The sequence below is a fragment of the Stigmatopora argus genome, chromosome 19 (assembly GCF_051989625.1).
Source record: "Stigmatopora argus isolate UIUO_Sarg chromosome 19, RoL_Sarg_1.0, whole genome shotgun sequence".
In the NCBI taxonomy this organism is placed as follows: domain Eukaryota; kingdom Metazoa; phylum Chordata; class Actinopteri; order Syngnathiformes; family Syngnathidae; genus Stigmatopora; species Stigmatopora argus.
This window is the reverse complement of record NC_135405.1, coordinates 5,073,177-5,094,722: the sequence shown is the minus strand read 5'-3', so window position 1 is coordinate 5,094,722 and position 21,546 is coordinate 5,073,177. Positions and strand designations below refer to the sequence as shown.

The 21,546-nt window shown below is 41.6% G+C and overlaps 2 protein-coding genes across 8 annotated transcripts in view; one reads left to right on the top strand and one right to left on the bottom strand.

Moving 5' to 3' along the window:
- Positions 1-1,807, top strand: part of LOC144064173 (frizzled-3-like) — a 33,265-nt gene extending 31,458 nt beyond the window's left edge. The window contains exons 9-10 of one of the 2 annotated variants that reach the window (XM_077586444.1): positions 143-388; positions 474-1,807. In XM_077586444.1, the coding sequence (XP_077442570.1) occupies positions 143-374 (232 nt within the window). In that variant the 3' untranslated portion in view covers positions 375-388; positions 474-1,807. Of the gene's footprint in view, positions 1-142 lie in introns of both variants that reach the window. The other variant, XM_077586443.1, reaches the window with a different exon arrangement.
- Positions 1,808-3,485: 1,678 nt separating this feature from the next.
- Positions 3,486-21,546, bottom strand: part of cdc42bpab (CDC42 binding protein kinase alpha (DMPK-like) b) — a 70,207-nt gene continuing 52,146 nt past the window's right edge. The window contains exons 20-44 of one of the 6 annotated variants that reach the window (XM_077586436.1): positions 21,415-21,520; positions 21,160-21,308; positions 20,977-21,068; positions 20,529-20,605; positions 19,553-19,600; positions 19,004-19,042; positions 18,509-18,628; positions 17,972-18,055; positions 17,780-17,885; positions 16,063-16,199; positions 15,851-15,990; positions 14,823-14,904; positions 13,952-14,171; positions 13,506-13,568; positions 13,180-13,433; positions 12,970-13,094; positions 11,608-11,822; positions 11,434-11,531; positions 10,090-10,174; positions 9,723-9,846; positions 9,225-9,342; positions 7,092-7,209; positions 6,865-7,022; positions 6,274-6,348; positions 3,486-4,572 (exon numbers count right to left, since the gene is read on the bottom strand). In XM_077586436.1, the coding sequence (XP_077442562.1) occupies positions 4,441-4,572; positions 6,274-6,348; positions 6,865-7,022; positions 7,092-7,209; positions 9,225-9,342; positions 9,723-9,846; positions 10,090-10,174; positions 11,434-11,531; positions 11,608-11,822; positions 12,970-13,094; positions 13,180-13,433; positions 13,506-13,568; positions 13,952-14,171; positions 14,823-14,904; positions 15,851-15,990; positions 16,063-16,199; positions 17,780-17,885; positions 17,972-18,055; positions 18,509-18,628; positions 19,004-19,042; positions 19,553-19,600; positions 20,529-20,605; positions 20,977-21,068; positions 21,160-21,308; positions 21,415-21,520 (2,965 nt within the window). In that variant the 3' untranslated portion in view covers positions 3,486-4,440. The remainder of the gene's footprint in view (positions 4,573-6,273; positions 6,349-6,864; positions 7,023-7,091; positions 7,210-9,224; positions 9,343-9,722; positions 9,847-10,089; positions 10,175-11,433; positions 11,532-11,607; positions 11,823-12,969; positions 13,095-13,179; positions 13,434-13,505; positions 13,569-13,951; positions 14,172-14,822; positions 14,905-15,850; positions 15,991-16,062; positions 16,200-17,779; positions 17,886-17,971; positions 18,056-18,508; positions 18,629-19,003; positions 19,043-19,552; positions 19,601-20,528; positions 20,606-20,976; positions 21,069-21,159; positions 21,309-21,414; positions 21,521-21,546) is intronic. The other 5 variants (XM_077586438.1, XM_077586437.1, XM_077586442.1 and 2 more) reach the window with 5 other exon arrangements.

Below are 21,546 nucleotides of genomic sequence, written 5' to 3'. Positions count from 1 at the left end.
ATGGAGGGAAAGAGAAATTTTGGGCTACCCTCGACTTTAGTGTTTTTCTAGAATTCTTTTGGGTTACAGAGAAATTACATTTACTCAGAAACTGCTAGTTTAAATAATTAGCATGTAGTTAATGAGCTTTAACGCCCCACAGATACACGGCGTCCAGCTTCCGCGTCTCCGATGAGCGCGGGTACTACGGCAGCACACCCCATCTGGATGACCTGTTCCGGACAAGAAACTCAAGCCTGTCGCGGCACGGTTCCACGCACCTGCTGGACGGCCAGTCGCGGCACGGCAGCGTCAGGGACCTGAGCTGCGTCCCCCATGTTCCGCCGGGTATCCCCTCAAACGGCATCCGCCGGATGCTGGAAGATGCGCCGTGATGACCCTCGCCGAGGTGAGCCTTCTCTTTTCGGACCGGTGCCGGGACTAACTCGCCTATCTCCGAAACTGACACGGAAAGGATTTTTTTTTTTCTCCAGAGAGATCCAAAGACTCACGGGCTCCTTTTGAATGGTTTAATTGCACCTTTTGAGCTCTCTTAACTAGTTGGCCTTTCTTTTATTCGATCGCAGGGTGGACTTAAATGTATTTCCTTGCTAAAATTCCTCAGTTTTTAGGACATTTTTATGCTCGTGAAAGACTTCCAACTTAAACCATGCTTTCCATAAGTAATGGAGTTCAATTTTCTGCCTTACCGTCTAAGCAAGACGACAGACGGGATTTAGTCAAGGTTAGAAAGTGATCGCAAAAAATGTATGGATAGTACCGTATTTTCTCGCATATAAGCCGTATTTGTAACTCAAAAAATGACTGAATCAAGCATTCGACTTGTGCTTACAGCGTTGCTATACTATTTTTCACCAGTCGATGTAGGAAAATTAACATTTACTATTTGTTGGTTATTTTCTGTTTTGCAGTAAGAAAACAACCATTACTGGATGAATTACTATATTTCTTATGATATTGAGACCCTAATAATGTGCTTTTGATTCATACTGTATCTCAGAAATACCAATTGCGATGATTTTCCCTTCAAAGTAACACATTTGTTTTCCCCATTAAAACCATGATTATGGACGTGAAAATTGTGAATCAAGCGGCGGCTTATACACGAGAAATTGTAAAATTCAACAATTTTAAGGCAATTTTAGGGTGCGGCTTATATGCGAGAAATACGGTAAGTATGTACTATGTTTGAACTTGGTGAATCGGGTTTGTCAAAGCTGAATAGTGAATTGTTCCCTGCACCCCTTCTTAGACCAGGGGTGGGCAAAATATGGTCTGCAGGCCACATGAAGCCAGTTTGGGTATTGATTGTACCTATTGAGCATTTACGAGTCTGTAGAATTCAAACAACTATAAAGGCATTTGTAATAAACTAGATAAGGAGATAAACATTACAAAAAAATCAACAATTCACAAAAAAAAAAACTTTCATATTTACCTGCCCTTCTTCCCATTTTCAAACGCTCATGTGGCTTTTGGACTTTTGCCCACTCCTTTATTAGACTATTATTTTGGCTTGGAACATTCTGTTGGTTTGTGATTTACCGAAAATGTTTTTTTTAAATAAATGACCCAAAAAAGTCGAGTCATCACCTTCTCGTGGTGGTGGGGTTTGTGTGTCCCAGTGATCCTTGGAGATATGTTGTCTGGGGCCTTGTGCCCCTGGTAGGGTCACCTATGGCAAACTGGTCTAAGGTGAGGGACAAGACAAGTCATGACTCAAGAAGACCTCTTATGATGAGCAACATTATTGGACGTCTTCTCTCGTCACGATGGCGAGTGCCTGGCCTACACCCATGGGGTCCAAGAGGCGACGTGGGTTCCCCCTTTCATGGGCTCACCACCTATGAGAGGGGCCAAAAAGGGTGTGTTGAAAGATGGGCGGCAGCCAAAGGAGTGGCAGTTCGATCCACTGCTGCAGAAACTGGCTCTTGGGATGTGGAATGTCACCTCTCTGGTTGAGAAGTAGCCTGAGCTAGTGCGTAGGTCAAGCACTGCTTGGCTTTCGGTACCACTCCTCTTTAGAGGGGGGTTGGACACCCTTCCACTCTAGAGTCGCTCACGGTGAGAGGCGCCGAGCAGGTGTCGGCATACTTATTGCCCCCCGGCTCGGTGCCTGTATGTCTACCCCAGTAGACGAGGGGGGGGGATTGAACGGGAGATCGACAGACAGATCAGTGCGGTGTCTGCAGTGATGTGGACTCTGCATCGGTCCGTCGTAGTGAAGAAGGAGCTGATCTACGTTCCTACCCTCTTCTATGGTCACGAGTTGTGGATCGTGACTGAAAGAACGAGATCCCCGATACAAGCAGCTGAAATGAGTTTCCTCCGCAAGATGACCGGAGTCTCTCTAGGAGATAAGGTGAGAAGCTCAATCATCCGGGAGGGCCTCGGAGTTGAGCCTCTGCTCCTCCGGATCGAGAGTAGCCAGTTGAGTTGGCTTGGGCATCTGATCAGGATGCCCCCTGGACGCCTCCCTCAGGTGTTCCAGGCACGTCCCACTGGGAGGAGGACACAGGGGCAACCTCGGACATGCTGGAGAGACTATGTCTCCCGGCTGGCCTAGGAACGCCTTGGGATTCTCCTGCAAGAGCTGGATGAAGTGGCTGGGGAGAGGGAAGTCCCCTGTTGAAGCTGCTATCCCCGCGACTCGACTTCGGATAAAGTGGGAGATGAGGTGAGACCAAAAAGCTTCTCTGGATAAAAACAAAAAAATATGACTTGCACACTAAGAATTTGTAACAGCACTCCGCTTTATTGAAATACATCGGAGTCAGGTTAATATGAGTCGTCCACGGAAGAGTGGCAGCCAGTTCCATACATTTTCTTTTGACCTTACACCTTAAATATCTTTTGTGCAAAAAGAATCTACATCACCTGTAGTGGGTTATCCTCAGAAAAACGCCCAAACCGTTAAAAAAAGGGGGGAAAGCAAATCCAAAAGGAAAACAAACCCAAAATGATTACATCTATCACATGCAAAACTGTACAAAAATCTTACAAAGCAAACCTAGAAAACAACCAAAGTGTATTATGATATGAAAGCGCAAAATATAGAAGGTATTGTAGATAAGACCTCACTGAAATGCAAAGGCAATTGTTTTTGTTATTTTCAACCAACATTTTTCTGAGCCCTAAAACCTGTTTTTCCCCCCACCGCTCCTGCCATAAAAATCCTCATTTTATTGCTTCCAACCTTTTCCTGAGTTATTCTCTTTTCATTGGGATCATTTGATTTCATCTGTACAACATCGGCCGACAAAAGAGCTCCTCCTCGCTCCGAGATAATACATTCCACATGCCAAGAGCTCGGGAGGGTCTTTCAAACCGAATCAAAAGGGGCTTTGTTAGTAACTCAACTAAAAAGAAAACGCACGTGTGGAATTAAGTGTTTCGAAACGGAGGAATGACCACATTGTATTTTTTTGTTTCCTCGCCAACCGCATAAACAAAGAGTGACGTAAAAGCTCACGTGAAGCCGACTGTAGTAGTATCGTGAATATATCCGTTTAATATTCACTTTGTAGTGTTATTGTTTAAAGGACAATTTCATCCAACGGTACAAATAACAAAAGACAAAAGTCAGAGCGACGAAAAGCAAATTGGATTGCGCCCGGCCTTGGGAGGGGTAAGGAAGCTGCGAGTTTGACAATAACAAAAAAACATTGTTTTTTTTAGGGGTACAGGATTTAAGCATTCACTTTAAGCATAGACTGACAAAACTCAATAAAAAGTCCAAATCTTGCCCTTTTTTTCAAATCGGTACTCACGTTTTACGCATCCCAACTCCCTCCTCTTTAGTGTTTCCTCTTGTGTGTTTTCATCCACATTTTCACTTGAATATCAACCCAAATCAGGGGAGGAAGTCATAAAAGAGCATCACAGGTCAATCAATAAAACCAGAGATTTAAAATGAATTCCGTGCGTGCAAATAAAATCCCAAATCGCTCGAGAATAAAAGGAAAATAAAAGTCGATTTTCCCGTGTAGTTCTCGATAGCATTTCCTTATCATATATTACTCTCTACTTTGAACTTATGTACATTATTGTGGCGCTCGGGTGTGACCATGTCCTTGACAGTTGAGGCTTTTTAGGGGGAGGGAAAATGGACACTAAAGTCGTCGCACTTAAAGTGGTAAGTTTAGTGTTAGTAAAGTTTGCAGCTCGGTGGGGAAGGGTAAAAGATGGGAGGGGGGGCACGCAAACCAAATGCTTCTACTCTAAGAATGATAAATAAATTAAAATATTGCCCCCTAAAACTCAAAAGGCTCGTATGTACAAATAAAAACTGTTTTTTTTTCTGTCTTTGCATCTGAATGAGGCGTCAAAGGAAGCATTTAAGAAAATACCTGTGGAAAGAGTGTGGGGGAGGGGGGTGGTCAAGAAGAGGTACAGTTGTGTGGGCACAGAAAGGGTTCGTGGGGATGACGAGTCCTGTGTTCATGTGTCCCAGCCCGTACGGTCAGTGCTCTCCAGGGACAAGGACTTGGTCTTGTGAGGGGACGCCGGGCTTGGGGGGCTGCTGAAGGTCGAACTGTTGGACGCTGTGGAGTGGCGGGGGGAGTCCGAGTCCTGCGATCACAAACAAAAACAGACAAAAAAGTTGACAAAGGGTCTCCGTGCAGATGTGGAGGGCGGTCCTCACAAATGATGGCAGGAAATGAATGGCAACAATTGAGAATATTCACGCCAACGATTTTCCTGAAACCCATAGGGTGCATCAAAATACATTTTCAGACTATAAATCGCATTGGAATAGGATTTGCATTTCTGTAGCGAATTATATTTGTTCACAGACCAAGAACAGCAATGAAGAAAAACAGGGTAAGTAAAGGTCAATGCAGTGGTGGGCCTTAGGGGGTGTGGCTTTACCTGGGCCTGGCTGCTAGGGGGCTGGGTTTGAGGTTGGAAAGGGGCGTGGTTTGGTAAAACAAATGTAAGATCAAATGTGCTAAAATTGGCCTTAAATGTAAGTTTTGAACTATAAGACGCACTTGAATAAGTCATTTAAGAGTTTCTGTTTGTCTATAGGCCGCAGGTTTCCAAAAATGGAACTGGAGCTATTTATACTAGACAAAAAGACATGCTGCTCATTAACCTGTAAAAAAATCTGAAAATGAAATTTAAATACTGGAGGGTTCAAACATCATCTTCATTTAGCATTTCTTGGCTGGTGCGACTTATAGTCTGAGAAACCATAGGTTGACATGGGCGCTCATTTTTTCTTTGTTTTCCAAATCGCTTTGTGTCTTGCTTAATAGCGTTTGAAAACCCATTCAAAATGTCTACTGCAAACGAAAGCATCCAATACTCAAATTTACAAATGTATTTAGTGCAAGCTGTCACGATTCAAGTACTTGAAGTACTTGGACCCATTCCACGCAGTCATTTTGGAGTTTTCCTCAAAATGATTTACCTCGGCCAAATGATGCTTTTCAGCACCTGAAAAGCACTTTTTCATCAGGAGCACTCAAGACGTTCACTGCAAACCAAGGAAGTACCGTATTTTACGGACTATAAGTCGCACTTTGTATTTTTTACAGTTTGGCTGAGCCTGTGATTTCTGCTTTTTTCTCTCTCTCACCACGACAGCTTGTTACAATGTTGTTGTTGTTTCTTTAGCTTAGCAATAGGAAAAACGTATGTTAACAGATTCCTATCTAGCCACATTTTAATATTGTCACTTTAACATGTTTGTTCTTGTTTTCTAATCAAATAAAACCTTGCAAAAGTGTGACTTCTATATTTATCCTCTCCAATATACTTTTTGGCTGGTGCGACTTATAATCCAACAAAGACGGTATCCAATACTGACATTTCCAAATGTATTTCTTGCCAACTGTCCCAATTCAAATATTTGACATATTTGGACCCAATGATGTCCTCATGAGAGCACATTACCCAAACATACTGCACTTGATAATGATGGCACGGGTGGGCAAAACATGCACTGCACCAATTGGCTCACGGTGAGATGAGCGGAAGCAGGCATGCTGTGTAATCAGTTGAGTGGTCGGGAGAGGGCAAAACCGGGGGGTGCCGCTCAAGCTGAAATGCCGGTGAAAAGATGTGACGAGGCCCCGTTGCCCTGGAAACGTCCAAAATGTGGCGGGTGGATCTTTGTGGATTAAACACGCATCCGTCAGTGAGGATGCGTGTCGGTATGACACTCAAGAAACACACGCACAAACACAGGCAGGCGCAGACTCGCACACTCACGCTTTGGCTCTGGCGTGTGTGTGGTGTGCAGCTCGTTGGATTTGTTGACGTTACCTTCATCTTACTAAGCAAGGTCCTTAAAGCCCTTTTCAGATCGGGGGTCTTCTCCGACGGCGAAACGGCCTGCCACTGCAGATGAGAGTTGACACTGAGCGCCGCGCCCATAGGCAGCATGCTGGGTGGGGTTGGGGGGAGGGCGGGATGAAGGTTTTGAGGGAGGCGAGAAATGGGGGCGGGGCAAGATGGGAGCTTCCGGTACTAGACAGCCGTCGGGGTGGTGTCGGACTTGGGGAGGGGGAGGGCTTGTTTAGATTGGGGGCACGAGTCGCCCACACTGCGCTCACAGGACTGGAATTGACCATGTAAAGCTAAAAAAGTCAGCCAACGCGATAGTCAAGAGCGCAAAGTCGCCCCATGGGTGTTGTTGTAAGAATATGACACCACGGGGGGCTGACCAATCAGCAGGTGGGAACAGGAAGGTGAGGTAAAGCACCTGACGGGATGTTTTCAGCAGATAAGGGGGCGAGGAGGATGGGGGGGTTATCTACAACACAACTACCATCACATGCAGAAACAATCATGTTGTCGGTTTTGAATATCAAAGAATATTTCCAACCATGATTGAACCCTTTCCTTTTCACTGACCTCTCTGTCAAACTGAGAGAGGGGCGCTTCCCCGCATTCCACGCCCCCGCCCGAGGACAGGGAGCTCTCCGAGGGGGACGTCATAGCCTGCCGTTTGGACCCGTAGCTGCCGCCTGACAGTTCTCGGCGTAGGGCGCTGCCGTTTTGCGAGGACGGGCCTGTGACGGGGGAGTCAACGAGTGGTAAAGATGCACGAGAATGTTGTGGGGGCGTAGTCGACCACTTACGTATGCCAAGCCCACTGCTAGCGCTCATGGAACGGCCTGGTTCCGCCCTGTTTTTGGTGATGGAGGGGATGCTGACTGAACCGCTGAAGCCTGCGCGGCTCTCTGGGATGCGGACGTTCTAAATAAAGCAGATATAAGCCAGTCAGGTGGAGTTAAAAACGTTATGACGAACAAATTGGAAAAGTTTTAGTTTTGTGAATTTCCCCTTAAGTAGTGTAAATAGCCAAATTCTTGGCATTACGATACGATTTGACCTCGTGGTACGACGAAAATTTCGATCGAATAATTCGCCCGCGATACGATCCAAATTTCGAGATGCGACCGTGACATGAGAGGCTGTTTTTCATTGTAGCGCACTGTCTTTTTTTGTTGCATCTCTTTCGTGTATAACTACTATATCTACGAGGACTGAATGATTTATTCAGACGAATTTCGACCAGGAAACGCACAACGCGCATGCGCGGGCAAAAAGAGGGCTTTCTGAGTAATGAAGTATACTCGTTCACACAACACCCATAGGCAATGGTACCCTTTCTCAGAATAAAACTTCATTACCCACAATCAATAAGCGGGTAAGTGGGTAAGCTCAGCTATTGTATTTCCTGCTATTCTTTCTATGGAAAGAAGGTCCCGCGATCGTTCTTTAAAGACTAGTACTTCTCGTTGGCAAGTGGTCGTGTGTTATCCTATTGTGAGGACATTTGTGTGCATCATTTTCAGAATATTTTGAAGGCAATACAACAGCAAACAGTCCATCGATAGCGAACGTGAGGGTGGAGGCGTGGCAAACAACTAACCCGGCCAGAACGAAGGTAACAAAACATTAAAACGAAATTAGAATTCAGTTTTGTGTAAAGTTACATTAAACGTATGTTTGAGTGTGTCTATATATTAATCCAAGTTAATTTAAATTTGTTTGTTCGTTTACGAGTGCCGTGGATAAAGTCCCCCCTAACCCCCCCTCCGTTTATGCCGCTGTCTCTACCCTCCGCGAAATGCGTTTAATTTTACTTCTATTAAACACATTTTATTACTATTAAAACACTAGTTATGTGTTACTTTGTCAATATATGGCGAATTAGAAGAAATAAAACATTTTTTTCTAATCCAAGATTACGATCGTATGTCGAGGTACCACTGTATTTATCAATTTTACAGATTCGATTGAAGGGTCTTAGGGTTTAAAATTTAACCCCAACCAGTTACATTTCATCCAAAACCACTAAAAAGTAGAACATAATTTAGACGGTTTTGTTGCCGAAACACTTTAACCATTTGAATGATTTTTTTTTTTACAAAATGGCCTAACAGATGCTTTTGCCGGTAGCCTCGGTCACGTGGTTGCACGGGTTTCTATAATTTAATTGCGCTTCATTTGGGCACTCAAAAGACTGACTGCGGTCCTTATCCGAGCAAACGGCACAAATGAACTAATTTGGTGATTAGTGGTTCATAAAGTGACGAAAAAATCGTTACTGTGAAATGTAGGAAACAACACTTCATCCATAGATTCAAGTGTTATGCAGAAGTTTGACACTAATCTATGGTTCTCTCACTGCATTTAACCAGTGTCTCCCGGCATCAGAGCTCATCTGAAAGTACTAAACCGTATACGGTCTATTGTACTTCACAATTGTACAGATAAACAGATTCTACCCCGCTTTCACTGAATGTGTAAAGCAATGCGGTCTTACCAGTGTACCAATATATTACTGGATGAATTACTAACTTCCTTATGGTATTTACCCTAATAATGTGCTTTTGATTCATACAGTATCTAAGAAATGCCACCTGTGATGATTTTCCCTTCAAAGTAACACATTTGTACTCCTTATTAAAAACCATGAATATGGAGTTGAAAATTAAGAATCAGGGGGTGGCTTATACGCGAGAAATTGTAAAATTCGGCGATTTTACGGGTGCCGCTTATACGCGGGGGCGGCTTATATTCGAGAAAAACCGGTAATTGTGTTCGTAAATAAGGAACTTAGTGTAGATAAACTTTTCCCCCCCATTTATCTGTCAAAAAATATTGCTATATGCCTTTACCCTATCGGATCATATCTCATGATGCAATTATGGCGTGTGCACGTGAATCAAATGTTTAAATGGCGGCTGTACAAGTTTAAATACCATAGGTAGGTCTTTGAGAATCTGTATCCCATCCCCTGGTCCCATGTGAGCAACGTGGTTAAAGTTTGTGGGGTTGGAGATCAGCTTGTTCCTCATCTCAGGATCCCGTAGCATCTCTCTGCAGTCACAAAATCAGATTTGATGCACTGTTCACCAATTAGTTGGACACACAACAACCTGGATGCTGTAGTTTTTCAATTCAAAGGGCCCTTTCCAAGAGCTGCTTCGTTCGTAAGTACGTCACTTGACGAGTGGAGCTTGAGTTAACAAAAAATTAAAAAAATAGGACTGGCCTAACCTATAATGCTCACAGCACTAACCCATTAGCAGAAATAAGGGGAGGAGCAAATTACAACTGCCCTTTGGGGTGGAAAAAATACGAGAATAAATATTTTTTAAAATTTGATTGCAACAAGAAAACTAAGTTAATTGATAAAAATCGACCTGTTTTGCATAAAACAAAACTGCAAGCGAATATTTGCATGCTGGATGAAGTACCTCCTCTGCTGAAGTCGCTCTTCCTCCGGCACCCTGAAGGAGAAGCGCCTCTTATTGTTCATGCTGCGTACCATCTGCTTCCTGCTGTTGTCTGACGTCTCCGGGACAACCAGCTCGTCGCCCTCTGGAAGATCACAACAAAGCCACAGGCGTGTTTACAACAATGACTAAAAAGCACTTCACACAGACAACATGATCAGTATTGCCACAGAACATCTGGTGCTAAAAGACAATGCAGGCTTTAAGAACAACAACTAATTCAAGACATTTCAAAATGTGAGATGGCTGCAAAAACAGATGTACTCGTATGATTATAGTTATCATTTGAATATCCTCTAAAGAAGAATTTTTTCATAGGACATCTCACCAGCTGTCTTGTTTCTGAAGTAGACGAGCCGCACTGTTTCCAGCCCCAGCAGGTTCAGTGAGCCGTCCACATTCAAAGGTCGCACCTGTAGTCACACAAGTACAGCAATTAGACCTCTAACCCATGTCATTATTTGATCTAATCCAGGTTCTCTTCCATTTTCGTGAATTAGACTTTAATTCTGGCCACAGTACTCAATCTCCTCCGCAAGAGGGAGACAAAACTTGGCAGTGATTGATTGATCACTTAATTGCAAACGTAGTGCATTTCAATCAAGGCATAAATCTACACGGAGGTGCCCAAAATACAACTAGAAACGGCCAGTAGCAAGGTATTTTTTTAATATATCTGACAAATCATTTAGTTGTCCTAGACTGACTTAGACAATTGTTTCAAATGAAGCTAGGCTTTGTCAGAAATGTATGTATTTTACTTGGTCCAGCACTGTCAATTTGTCATTTTTTTCTTTTAATTTCATCATCAAGTTAAACCTTGACCATTACAAAACAATACATATGACTATCTTGCTCAAGGGTGTCAGACTCGGGTTGGTTCGCGGGCCGCGTTAACGTCAACTCGATTTCATGTGGGCCGGACCATTTTTAGATATAATATTTAGATTTCTTTTTTATAAATGGATTAAAAGAACTAGATTAAAATCCCAAAATATTCAGTTTTTTATAGATCTAAAACAATGTTTATTTTAGCTCTTTTTAAAATATATTTTTTGATTTTACAAAATTAATTTTGGACTAAAAACACAGAAAAAGTTATTTAAAAAATTACAATTATTGATTTAAAAGTGGGGGGAAATCTGGAAATTTAATATACATTTATACTCTTCATTTTAATTTGATCCTAAAACAGAAAGTCAGCACTCATGATTTACTTTCCCGGGCCACAAAAATGATGCGGCGGGCCAGATTTGGCCCCTGGGCCGCCACTTTGACACATGATCTTGCTCATCGATTAACGGGCAATGTACGGCACGACATGCTTCAAATTCTGGATGGCTCAGAATGGTTTCATTAGTTAATAAACAGTGAATACAATGTTAGCACCATGCAGAACAAGACCGCACTGCAGTCGCAGAGTAAGCAGAAAGTGTTCTAGGCCACGGCAATACAAATTTTGGGGGAATATTAAAACTAATGTCTGCTTATTATTCCGTGACTGTAAAAAAAATAACCTAATGAAACAACAGTCAAGTGCTCTTTTTTAAAATAACCAATTATGAATGGAAGACAATTAAATTCACATACAACAAAAATGTTTCTTTTTCAAATGTCCAAAAGGTACACGGACCTATCAACAATAGCCAAGTTTAAATGCAGAGCAACAAACCTTCTTTAGGGGGATAGTCTGAATCCAATCCATGGTGTTGACATCGTAAACATCAACTGCATTCTCACTATACACCGACAGATAAGGAGCATCGTAGCCTAGCGGGTGAAAAACATTAGTTAAAACATTTCTGTTCCATCCCCATCAATGTCCATTTAAACTAGGAATGCTTACAAGCCCCGTTTGGCACAGCAGGCCACATGAGCTCCTGTTGGCGTGACCTGCGACCCTGAGAGTCGACGTAAACGCCGATGGCACTAAAGCAGAGCAGCAACTCCTTGGCAGAGATCTCCACAGCACAAAGGGCATCCAGGTTCTGATGAGGGATGAATGCCAGGGTGTGATCCTCAGCGTGGAGCAGGCTTACTGGTGGTAGGTCACCATGGACACTACGGAAGGAATCAAAAGGCAAGTTACCGTATTTTCACGACTATGAGGCGCACTTAAGTCTTAAATTTTCTCCAAAATAGACAGGGCGCCTTGTAATCTAGTGCGCTTTATATATGGACCAATACTAAAATTGTTATCACGATAAAATAAAATAAATCAGTCGATAGGGTACACCATCCTCTACAGCTCTCACAACTACGGCAAGCAGCCCCCGACTCTACAATTTTCCCCGTAGAAAAAGTACAGCACAGTGACTGCTGGGATATATAGTTCTTTTTTCAATACACCCAGTATGACGGCGAGCACACTAATTTCACTGTTAACTCATTCCGACTGGATTTACAAAAGAAATCCTGCCGCTAGATGTTGGCGTCAACAGAGCATTCAAAGCTAGACTACTAACTAACTAACTAACTAACTAACTAACTAACTAACTAACTAACTAACTAACTAACTAACTAACTAACTAACTAACTAACTATATAATATATGGATGAATATCGAACCGCAATAGCGCTGGCAACTACGGCAAGCAGCCCCAGACTATTTCCGGTGCGCAGTGACTGCTGGGATATATAGTTCTTTTGTCAATACACCCAGTATGAGGGCGAACACACTAATTTGGTTCTCACCATCATTTCGGCTGTATTTACAAAAGAAATCCTGCCGCTAGATGTTGGCGTCAACAGAGCATTCAAAGCTAGACTGCGAACTATATATATTTATATTATATATGGATGAATATCGAACTGCAACATGAGATTATGGCTACGTGAGGCGTATGTCAAGCGACCGGATGGCTTTTTTCACGGCTCGTTGTCACTTTTGATTTGACAATTGTTCACAGAAAAAGAGGACTTTGATGGATTTGTGGGTGATGACGAGAGTACATTGTAAAATGGCTAAATGAAGTACAACCGAACTCAGTTTTGCTTCCGTTGCCTTTTTAAAAACGTGTTTTTAGCGTGTGGGTGTAGCGTGCATGTTTAAGCTGGTGTATGTTTTGCCACGCCTGGCTGCGTCTATAAAAACGGTGCGTCCTTTGTGTGTTTAAAATACAGAAATAGCACTCGTTACTGACACTGCGGCTGAAAATACGGTAAAAATAAGGAGAACAAACTATAACAAGGTCTGTTTATTCAGTACCTGTATCTGGTGAAGCCAGACTGGTAGCCCACATAAAGCCGCTCATTGAGCAGACCCATCCATTGGACAAGCCCCGGAGCCTGCAATTCTCGCAGTCGTCGGTGACGGACTTTACTTTTGTTCACCTGAAGTGCGAGGACGGAATGTTTAATAAACAAAAGTGGCATGACTTTACAGCAAAGAGTGAGTGTAATGTCGATTTTTACAAACCTCATAGCACATAATTTGCCGCTTCATGGCTACACAAAGACACGTCTGCGAGCCGTTTCGGACCGGACCGGAAACAATGGTCTGACAGCCTTTTGTCTCCACGAGTTTAAAGGAGTCGATCTCGTGGCCGTCTAAGGCCTGCGAGGGGAAGAGTCGGACATGGCGGTTCCTTCCAGAAATGACAGCCAGCAGCTGCTCTTGTGGGATCAGATCAATGTGGTGCACCTTCTTATTGTCGCCCACCCGAATGATTTCTGAGGGTGGAATTATGAGTCATTAGTTGAAAATTCATTTGATCAAATCAACTGGCAAGTAATGGGTTTTACCATCTTTGGTGACATGGATGACAAAAAGGCCTTCTTCGTTGCCGAGAGCGACACGCTCATGATCTGATGGGGCAAACCAGAGTTTTTTTTAGAGACTAATGTGCTCAATGCAAAATTAAATTTTATTCGATGTTCATGAGTAAACTCTAAATATAACCTCCTAGGACCTAGCATCCACATGTGTGGACATCACATTTTTGGTTGTCACAAGACTACAATGTTAAATTTTGGACTACCAGAGCCTGGCGTCTACTTATGATGTGGACATCATTTTTCTCAGAAACTACATGTAAAATGATAATTCTTTTTTATTTTACAATCATCCCAATTAGCCTAAATATCACAGAGAAATGAAAAATGCATGCCTTGCAAGAGTCTGGGTCTTAGGAGGATAAAATAAATGTCAGAAGGAGGGTGTGGCTGTATTTCATGTATTAAATTCTCACCTATTATAGCAGCAGACTGTGTAGTCTTGATGAGTGGCAGCGTGCTGTCGTAAGCTTCCTTGGGGACGTAGACGAAGCGCTCCTTGAGCTTGTTCTTCTTGAGGATGCGGTGGAGCTCATTTAGAAGACCCACCCACTTGTTTCTCTCCTGGTCACTGTCAGCTAGAATCAAGATGGATGGCTTGTGGCTGCCAGATAGGGAGAGCTGAGACGCTGTTACCTGTACAAAGGTAACATAAATATGATTTTAATTTCTCATATGATTTTGGATGTTACAAATCCCAACAGTGGAGAAAACAAACATTACAAATGATTTAGTAATTATAATACATGTTTTTTTTCTATTATTCAGGGTCATGACCAATGTTCCCTCTAATTTTTTGTTTGTCTGGGCAGAAAGACAACCTCCCTGAGCACACTGAGTACCGGTGTGAGCAACATCATCATTGCTCGCTATGGGCACACACCAGTATCACACCTGCTATAAGCAGGTGCATATCTACTACACAAATGATTTAGTAATAATAAAATGTAATGATTAATATCTATGAATGCGCGGCCCGGCGGATGAGTGGTTCGCGCGTCGGGCCTCACAGCTAAAAAAAAAAATATAATAACAAATAAAAATAAATTAAAAAATTGGGATTTTATTTTGTGCGCTCCATATGATTTGCTGTGCGCAGAGAAGACGAGAGTAGTGCGCAATTGCGCACGCGCGCAGCTTAGAGGGAACATTGGCCATGACTTCCAATTTCCTAATAAGAGGATATTTATTTATCTCTATAAACTGATGTTTTTCTATCATATGGCTGAGTGCCGCTTTGTTGCAGTAAAAACAGTGTAATGATGAATACAGATAAGAAGAACCCACTCTGAATATGCAGGGGATGTCTTTGCGGCTGGCGTGTATGACATCCGAGGCCAAAACAGAGCTGACTGAAAAATCTTCGTCCCTGGATGAAAAAAAAGCAAGCAAAAATCAACGTCAAACAAACAGGAGAATATGCTTTTGAGTTATACTTGGAATGTATTCATTCAATAATCAAGAAAATTAGGTCTGTATTTATTATGCTTCACATACATTTACACACATACAAACCTAACATTTGGGGTCTTGCAGGCCACAAGCCAGGTGAACGAGTGGTTAAAGCGTTGGCCCCACAATTCTGAGATCGAGGGTTCAATCTCAGGATTTTCCTGTGTGGAGTTTGCATGTTCACCCCAGGCTTGTGTGGGTTTTCTCCGGGTACTCCGGTTTCCTCCCACATCCCCAAAACATGCATGCTAGGCTGATTGGACACTTTAATTGCCTCTAGGTTTGAGTGTGAGTGTGAATGGTTGTCTGTTTCCTTGTTCCCTGCAATTGACTGGCTGGCTATCAATCCAGGGTGTCCCCCGCCTGGTGCCCATAGTTGGCTGAATCCTCGTCTATCAGTGCCATTTATGGTGCTAGATCTCGATATTTTGACTGAGCGGGCTAGCAGTGATCAGTCACTGCCGCATCCCAGTCAAAATAGTGGACGTCTAGGACCACCAATGACAACCAATGAGTTAAATGAATACCTTATAAAGGGTTAAAGACAAGCAATTACATTGGGTCCTTTAGTATTACACAAGCAGTATTGCTTGTTTAGAACCAAAAGATAATTGTTGCGCTATTTTAAAAAATGCGAGTTTAACAAATACAAGATTGGATTTGGCCACTTAGAAAAGGTGAAAAAATTCAATCACTCATCTATTAGAATCCGACAGCCGTTTCTGGCCACCATAAAAAGTTTCAACTCTCTACGTTGCACGGTTTGGACAAAGGTAGCGAGAGAATCTTAACATACACACACTCATACACCCATAAATCACACTTTATAAGGATTATAGATGACCAGGGAAACATTTTCTTACCTCATATCAATGACTTGGTTTACATCTACGCTCGGCTGCGTTATCTTTCCTTCACCTATCTCATAGAGAAACAGTTTGAAGTCGCACACAACTGCCATTGCCCTCTGCCAACCCTTCTTCACTCCTGTTGGTTTAGGCACCTATAACCCGTAAAATGTTATTGTAATGGTAATGTGAAGTAAAATAAATAGGAATGTAGTATAAATTCTCACCCTGACATGGCCTTCATATGCAGTCCCAATGCCCTTTTGAGGATCAATGCCAAGCGGTCCTTTGGTCTGATCTTGTGGAACGGGACAAACTGCGGGTGCTTTGTCCGCGCAGGTTACGTGGCAGGAGAAGTTGCACACTAGATAAGAGAAAGTAGGAAACAAATTTGAGGTTTAATGCAGTTGGCACTTTGATATAGGTAAAATGAAAACCAATGTAATGAATAACTTTACAAAGTGACTGGTTTTGGTTGCCGATATAAGCTAAGTAGATAAGTTATTCTATCTTTGTTGCTTAATGTTTCAGTTATGCAATACTTCTGTGCAGTTTCCCCTGGTTTATAAGCCTGGCAGCCCACGAGGCTAAAGCACTGCTACATTAGAAGGTATAAAAACTGTACAGATTAACTGCATTTTTATGTTTAATGATATAGTTGCAAGTGCAAGAGTGACATCTTATGGTCGATATGTGAACGGACCTGTCTCAGTTCTCTGCCACTGCACTGACAATTCCTGTCTAAATTAGTGCTGGATTTCCTGGCTATGAAAAGGTTTTATAATAAACAGGTCAAAATTTCAAGATTACTGTCAATGCAACTTTTTCCATTTTTAATACACGGATACATACATCATTAGGTACAGATATATGCAGTGATGGGCCGTCAGGGCCTTCAAGGCCTTTTCTGCTGGCCTAAGAAATATCTGAATCATATATTATATTTCGTCCATCAATACTTATTAAATAATTCCAAATTATCTGTTAGCTTCCTTTCATTGCTTTTCCCCCTGGTTGTACTGCTTCCAGATGTGTGTTTTCATATTGAAGCATTTAACCAATCACATTTCAGCCATTATTTGTTGCCAGGGTCAGAAATCTGCCTCAAGGCCTTCACAATCAGTTCTGCAGGCTTTGATGCATTAAACAAGCGTCGATAAGACTGTTGCTTTAACAACCAGATCTCGAGTTGGCAACACCACAATGCCTTGTCGCAGGCGTAGGGATACGTTATTGCCTTGTCGCAGGCGTAGGGATAAGTCATCGCTTTCACCAACTATGATTGGCTAGTGATAGAGTGGATTAGCCAGAGCTACCAAACTGTATCTGGAGCGAGCTACACAAGCAAATATATTGTTGTGTTGATTTAAAGCCATTTTCTAGACGGACTTTACAAGAAAAAAAAGCTGGACATCGTTAAGAAAGGTCGGACAACTCCAAAGCAAGCAAATCACTCACAACCGGGAACGAACATTTTCAGCACTAAATCGAATAAAAACGTATGCCAGAAATACGACGACAGGACAGGCTCGACTTTCAGCATTAGCTTCGATGGCGATAGAAAAGAAGGAAGACAGGAGGATGGATAGTGTGTACAGTTAAAAAGGATTTTTGGTGAGTAAAATATGGCTATATTCCTAAATAATATTTCAATTGTATGAGGTTATTATTGATTATTTTTATGTGTCGTAGCTGTAGCTGCAGTAGAGGTTTTATATCCATAAAATAGTTTTTGAGGGTCGGATTGATTCGCTGAAGGCGATGCTAGAAAAATGCACGGACCGCCACTGGATATATGTAATGTAATGATTCATAGGCAAGAGACTTGGGTGTTCAGTGTTTATCACACTGGTGTCAGCGTGGGTGCTCATCGGCTAATGTTGTGACAGGGGAGACAGTGAGTATAAATCCTGGGAAATATATTTTCACATTCAAAATTCTTACCTTCACAGGTGCAACCTTGGCGAATGAGACCCACCATGAGGGAAGTGCACTGGTTACATTTAGTGGGTGTAGTGAATGACTTCACCACAAACTGATGTGCTTTGGGCTATTAAAACAATGTTGACAAAGGTGAGATGGAATGCAGTTTTGAACTTGATACTTACTGGAATAAACAGAGAGAACATGCCTAACCTTGGGAGAAGAGCGACCAATACTGCCATATCCTCCTGAAAGCATAGTGGGGGTCTGGACTGCATGAGGAGAATGATCTATTAACTGGAAAATGAGCAATACAGGAATAAAGCAAGTTAATTTAAAACAGGAATTGTATTCATATTTGTTGACAATAACCAAATACATTGACAAAATGATATCCTGTGAAAGCCTGTTTATAAAATGCATTCAAGATACTGAGAACTCATTAGCCACCAATGCCATGTTGTCTCTCATTGCAGTTTTATGAAAAGCTTTGATTGTATTTACAATTATATGAATCCCTTAAGACTGCCAGTGGGTGCTGGAGTCAGAAGGGAGGACTTTAGGTTTTCTGTTAAAGGGAACTCACAGGAGCCTAACACTGCCTGCAGTGTAGTCCCAAGTCAATTATTTAAAAAATGTTTAATTTACATGTCTAAAAGGTCAAAATATTTTGAAAGAAGAAGTGACTGGCTCTCTGCTACAGCCACATTTCCCTACAGCTGAGATTGACTGAATTTAGAGAAGTCTCACTTCGATAGGCTCCATATCACTGGTCGTGGAAGGTGAACGTGAGCGGCTCTTGAACTGGGACTTCTGATCGTCATCCCGGGATGGAGTGTTGGAGGGGGTGAAATTATCTATGGATTCCATCTGAAGAGTGGGTGAAAGGAAAAGATGATGCAGGATGCGCCAGGTACATTTGTCAAGTTACTACCAGATTATTCAAAGAAAAAATATATTTAATTCAAAAAAGATTCAAATTAATACTATATATCTTCCATGATAATAGAAGTATTTAAAGTCCATGCTGACGTGCCACCTTACCTGCTTAACAATATCTAAAGTAAACAAAAGCCTGTATACATGAAAAATAAGATCTCCAACATGCATTTTAAAACCAGATTCAAAAGGTCATCAAAAAGCAGGCCTGCCAGTCAACTATTTTAGCCAACGTCATACAATGAAAGCACATTAGAGAGGTAAACAAGTTAACAAATGTGGTCACAGTGTGTTGATGGTGCTTACACGTCTGCCTTTGCTGGCTGGGCCAACTGAGGGCGAACGCTTCAGTGGCAGGAAAAGAGGCGCAGCGTGTGAGGCAGAAACAGAATTGAGTGAATAACAGAAAGGTAATCTAACTGAGCTGCAAACATGTATGTTTTGCCTCACGCATCTTGGTAGGAGTGACGAACAGAGGTCGGGAAAAATTACACAGTACGGTCAGGGGAAAGCAAGGGAAGTCAGAATGTAGTACAGCGATTAATCAGGGTCAGCTTTTGGCTAAAAATATATTTGGCAAGAAAGATAACATTTTTATGAAAATGCTTTGAACTCTACATCCTACAATTTAACACCCACAAAGAGTCATTCTCATTCTAGAGCGGATCTGAACTGCCTAACTAGAACCAGTACTGCAAACAGGATTTTTGGAGTTGCCATTCCATTCTTCCATAATACAGGGCTTATACTCAGACAAACATGGGCTCACATGCACATCTACAGTAAACTGCTCCTTTCAACAGTCGGGGTAGTTACAACACAAACAAGTACTTCTGTCTAACCAAGGAAACTTACGTCTTCCCAAAACTCAATTAAAGAAGACGAGGAAGAGGAATAAGAGTCCTGATGTATAAAAACAAAGCAAGGACAAGGAATGTAACAATAGAAATAAATATATTAAAACTTAAAAAAGTAAGAGTGTAAAATAAAAACACAGAACTTTTTGTTCGCAATATAAATCACATTCTATTGTCAGTTTTGCTGGAAAGTGACATGTAATCGAATGTTATGATTTTTTAAAAATCATATATTATATTATCAGGTAGTCTTTTACACCGTATATATTTTAAATGGAAGGAAAAAAGAGTCGTACTTGTTTTCGACAATGCTTCAGTGAGAGTTTTAAGATACACAAATTAGCTATATAAATTTGGAAAGTTTTGAATTGTCTCCAAATCTAACAGAAGTTGAGCAGACAGCGAACGTACACACATGATAAAGACTGGCTAACGCAGAGTAGACGACAACAGTAAAAGAGTATAATCAAATAAGCTGTGTAAAGATCTGTACGCATGCAATTAAAATTGACAGCTGACAATGTGGTAATTGTTGCCCTGAAGAGGTGTAACATAGTAGCTTGATAAAAGGAAGCATGACTGAGTGATGCATGCCTGTGTGCAACATGGCTGGTAATTATTGTGGTTTTGATGGCAATATTTGCAAATATATAATTCTTTGGACCTGCTGAAATAATAGAGTGGCTGCATTTAGTTACTTGGCAAAAACAAATAGAAAACAACAGACAAACTTAAGAAAATAAAAAAGGTGACCTATAAATGTTTTTTTCTTCGTCATGATGGATTTAATGACTAGAATGACTTGAACTTCAGAGCGACTTATAGTTCGGAAAATACGGTAATTGAAGTAAATTGGACTGCTTGACAAAATTGTGATATATTGAACCTCCCGGTAACATTTCATAAGGAATTCTTGACAGTAACCATCACATATACTTTCATTATTTTACCCTAGGGAGTTGACAACCACTTACATCGAACTGGTCAAGTGTTGAAGTAGGGGCATTGAGAAAAGCCAAGAAAGAATTCTGGGAATCTTGGTGCTTGACACCTAGACACAGATCAAATAATAAATACTTGGTTAATAACCTATAAAAAGCTGACTTCACAAAATCAGTTTATTTGGCCAGAGCACACTTTCTCTGATAGAGCTTTATGAAATGGCAATATGATGGAACATTAAATGTTAATGTTTCATGATTTAATTTCTGGAACAAAACATAATAAATATTAATTATATTTCTTATTTGAATGCTTTATTTGAATTTTAACATATATTGCATATTTGTTTGTGTAACTGAAAATGACATCATATGCATCATATTGGTATTGTCCCTTTGTCATCATTACATCATCCTATATCACATATTTCTAGCCCTAGTAGAGATCAAATGCCATCATACCTCAGTATTTATGTCATACCTCTACGTAACCGCAGTTCCTCGCTCTCTTTCTTCAGTCTTTCGATCTCAGATAGGAGGTCCTGATTTCTACTTTCTATGTCCTGCAGTTTACTGGAAGAGTGAGGAAAGACAGGCAGGTGTCGTATCATTAAAGATGTGTATTTATAACTACTTGTATAAATATTTGCATGTATGTATATACCATTCTGTAGAGATGCTGTTAGCCTTCACTTTGTTCAGCTCATCCTGAATCCCCTGTTTAGCTCTGATCTCAGCATCTAAGGCTGATTGCAGCTCTAGACGGGCGGACATGTCCAACTTGGCAAAGCGACGCATTTTCCAAGGCATGTCCTACAACAAAGAGGAGTGAGTAACAAGTCATGAATAACAGAGGTTCATCAGTTTTGTGCAATTCAAAATGATTCTAATCTATGGAAAAACTGTCAAAGTCATTCACCGTAGCTCTTGCTCCAAGACTGGTGTTTCTTAGACCCTCAAGTTCTTCTGTCATCTTAGTGGCCAACGCCTGCAGGTAGCCACGGGCATCTTTTTCATCACTCACCCTGGGGAAAGGATTACGTTGAAAATA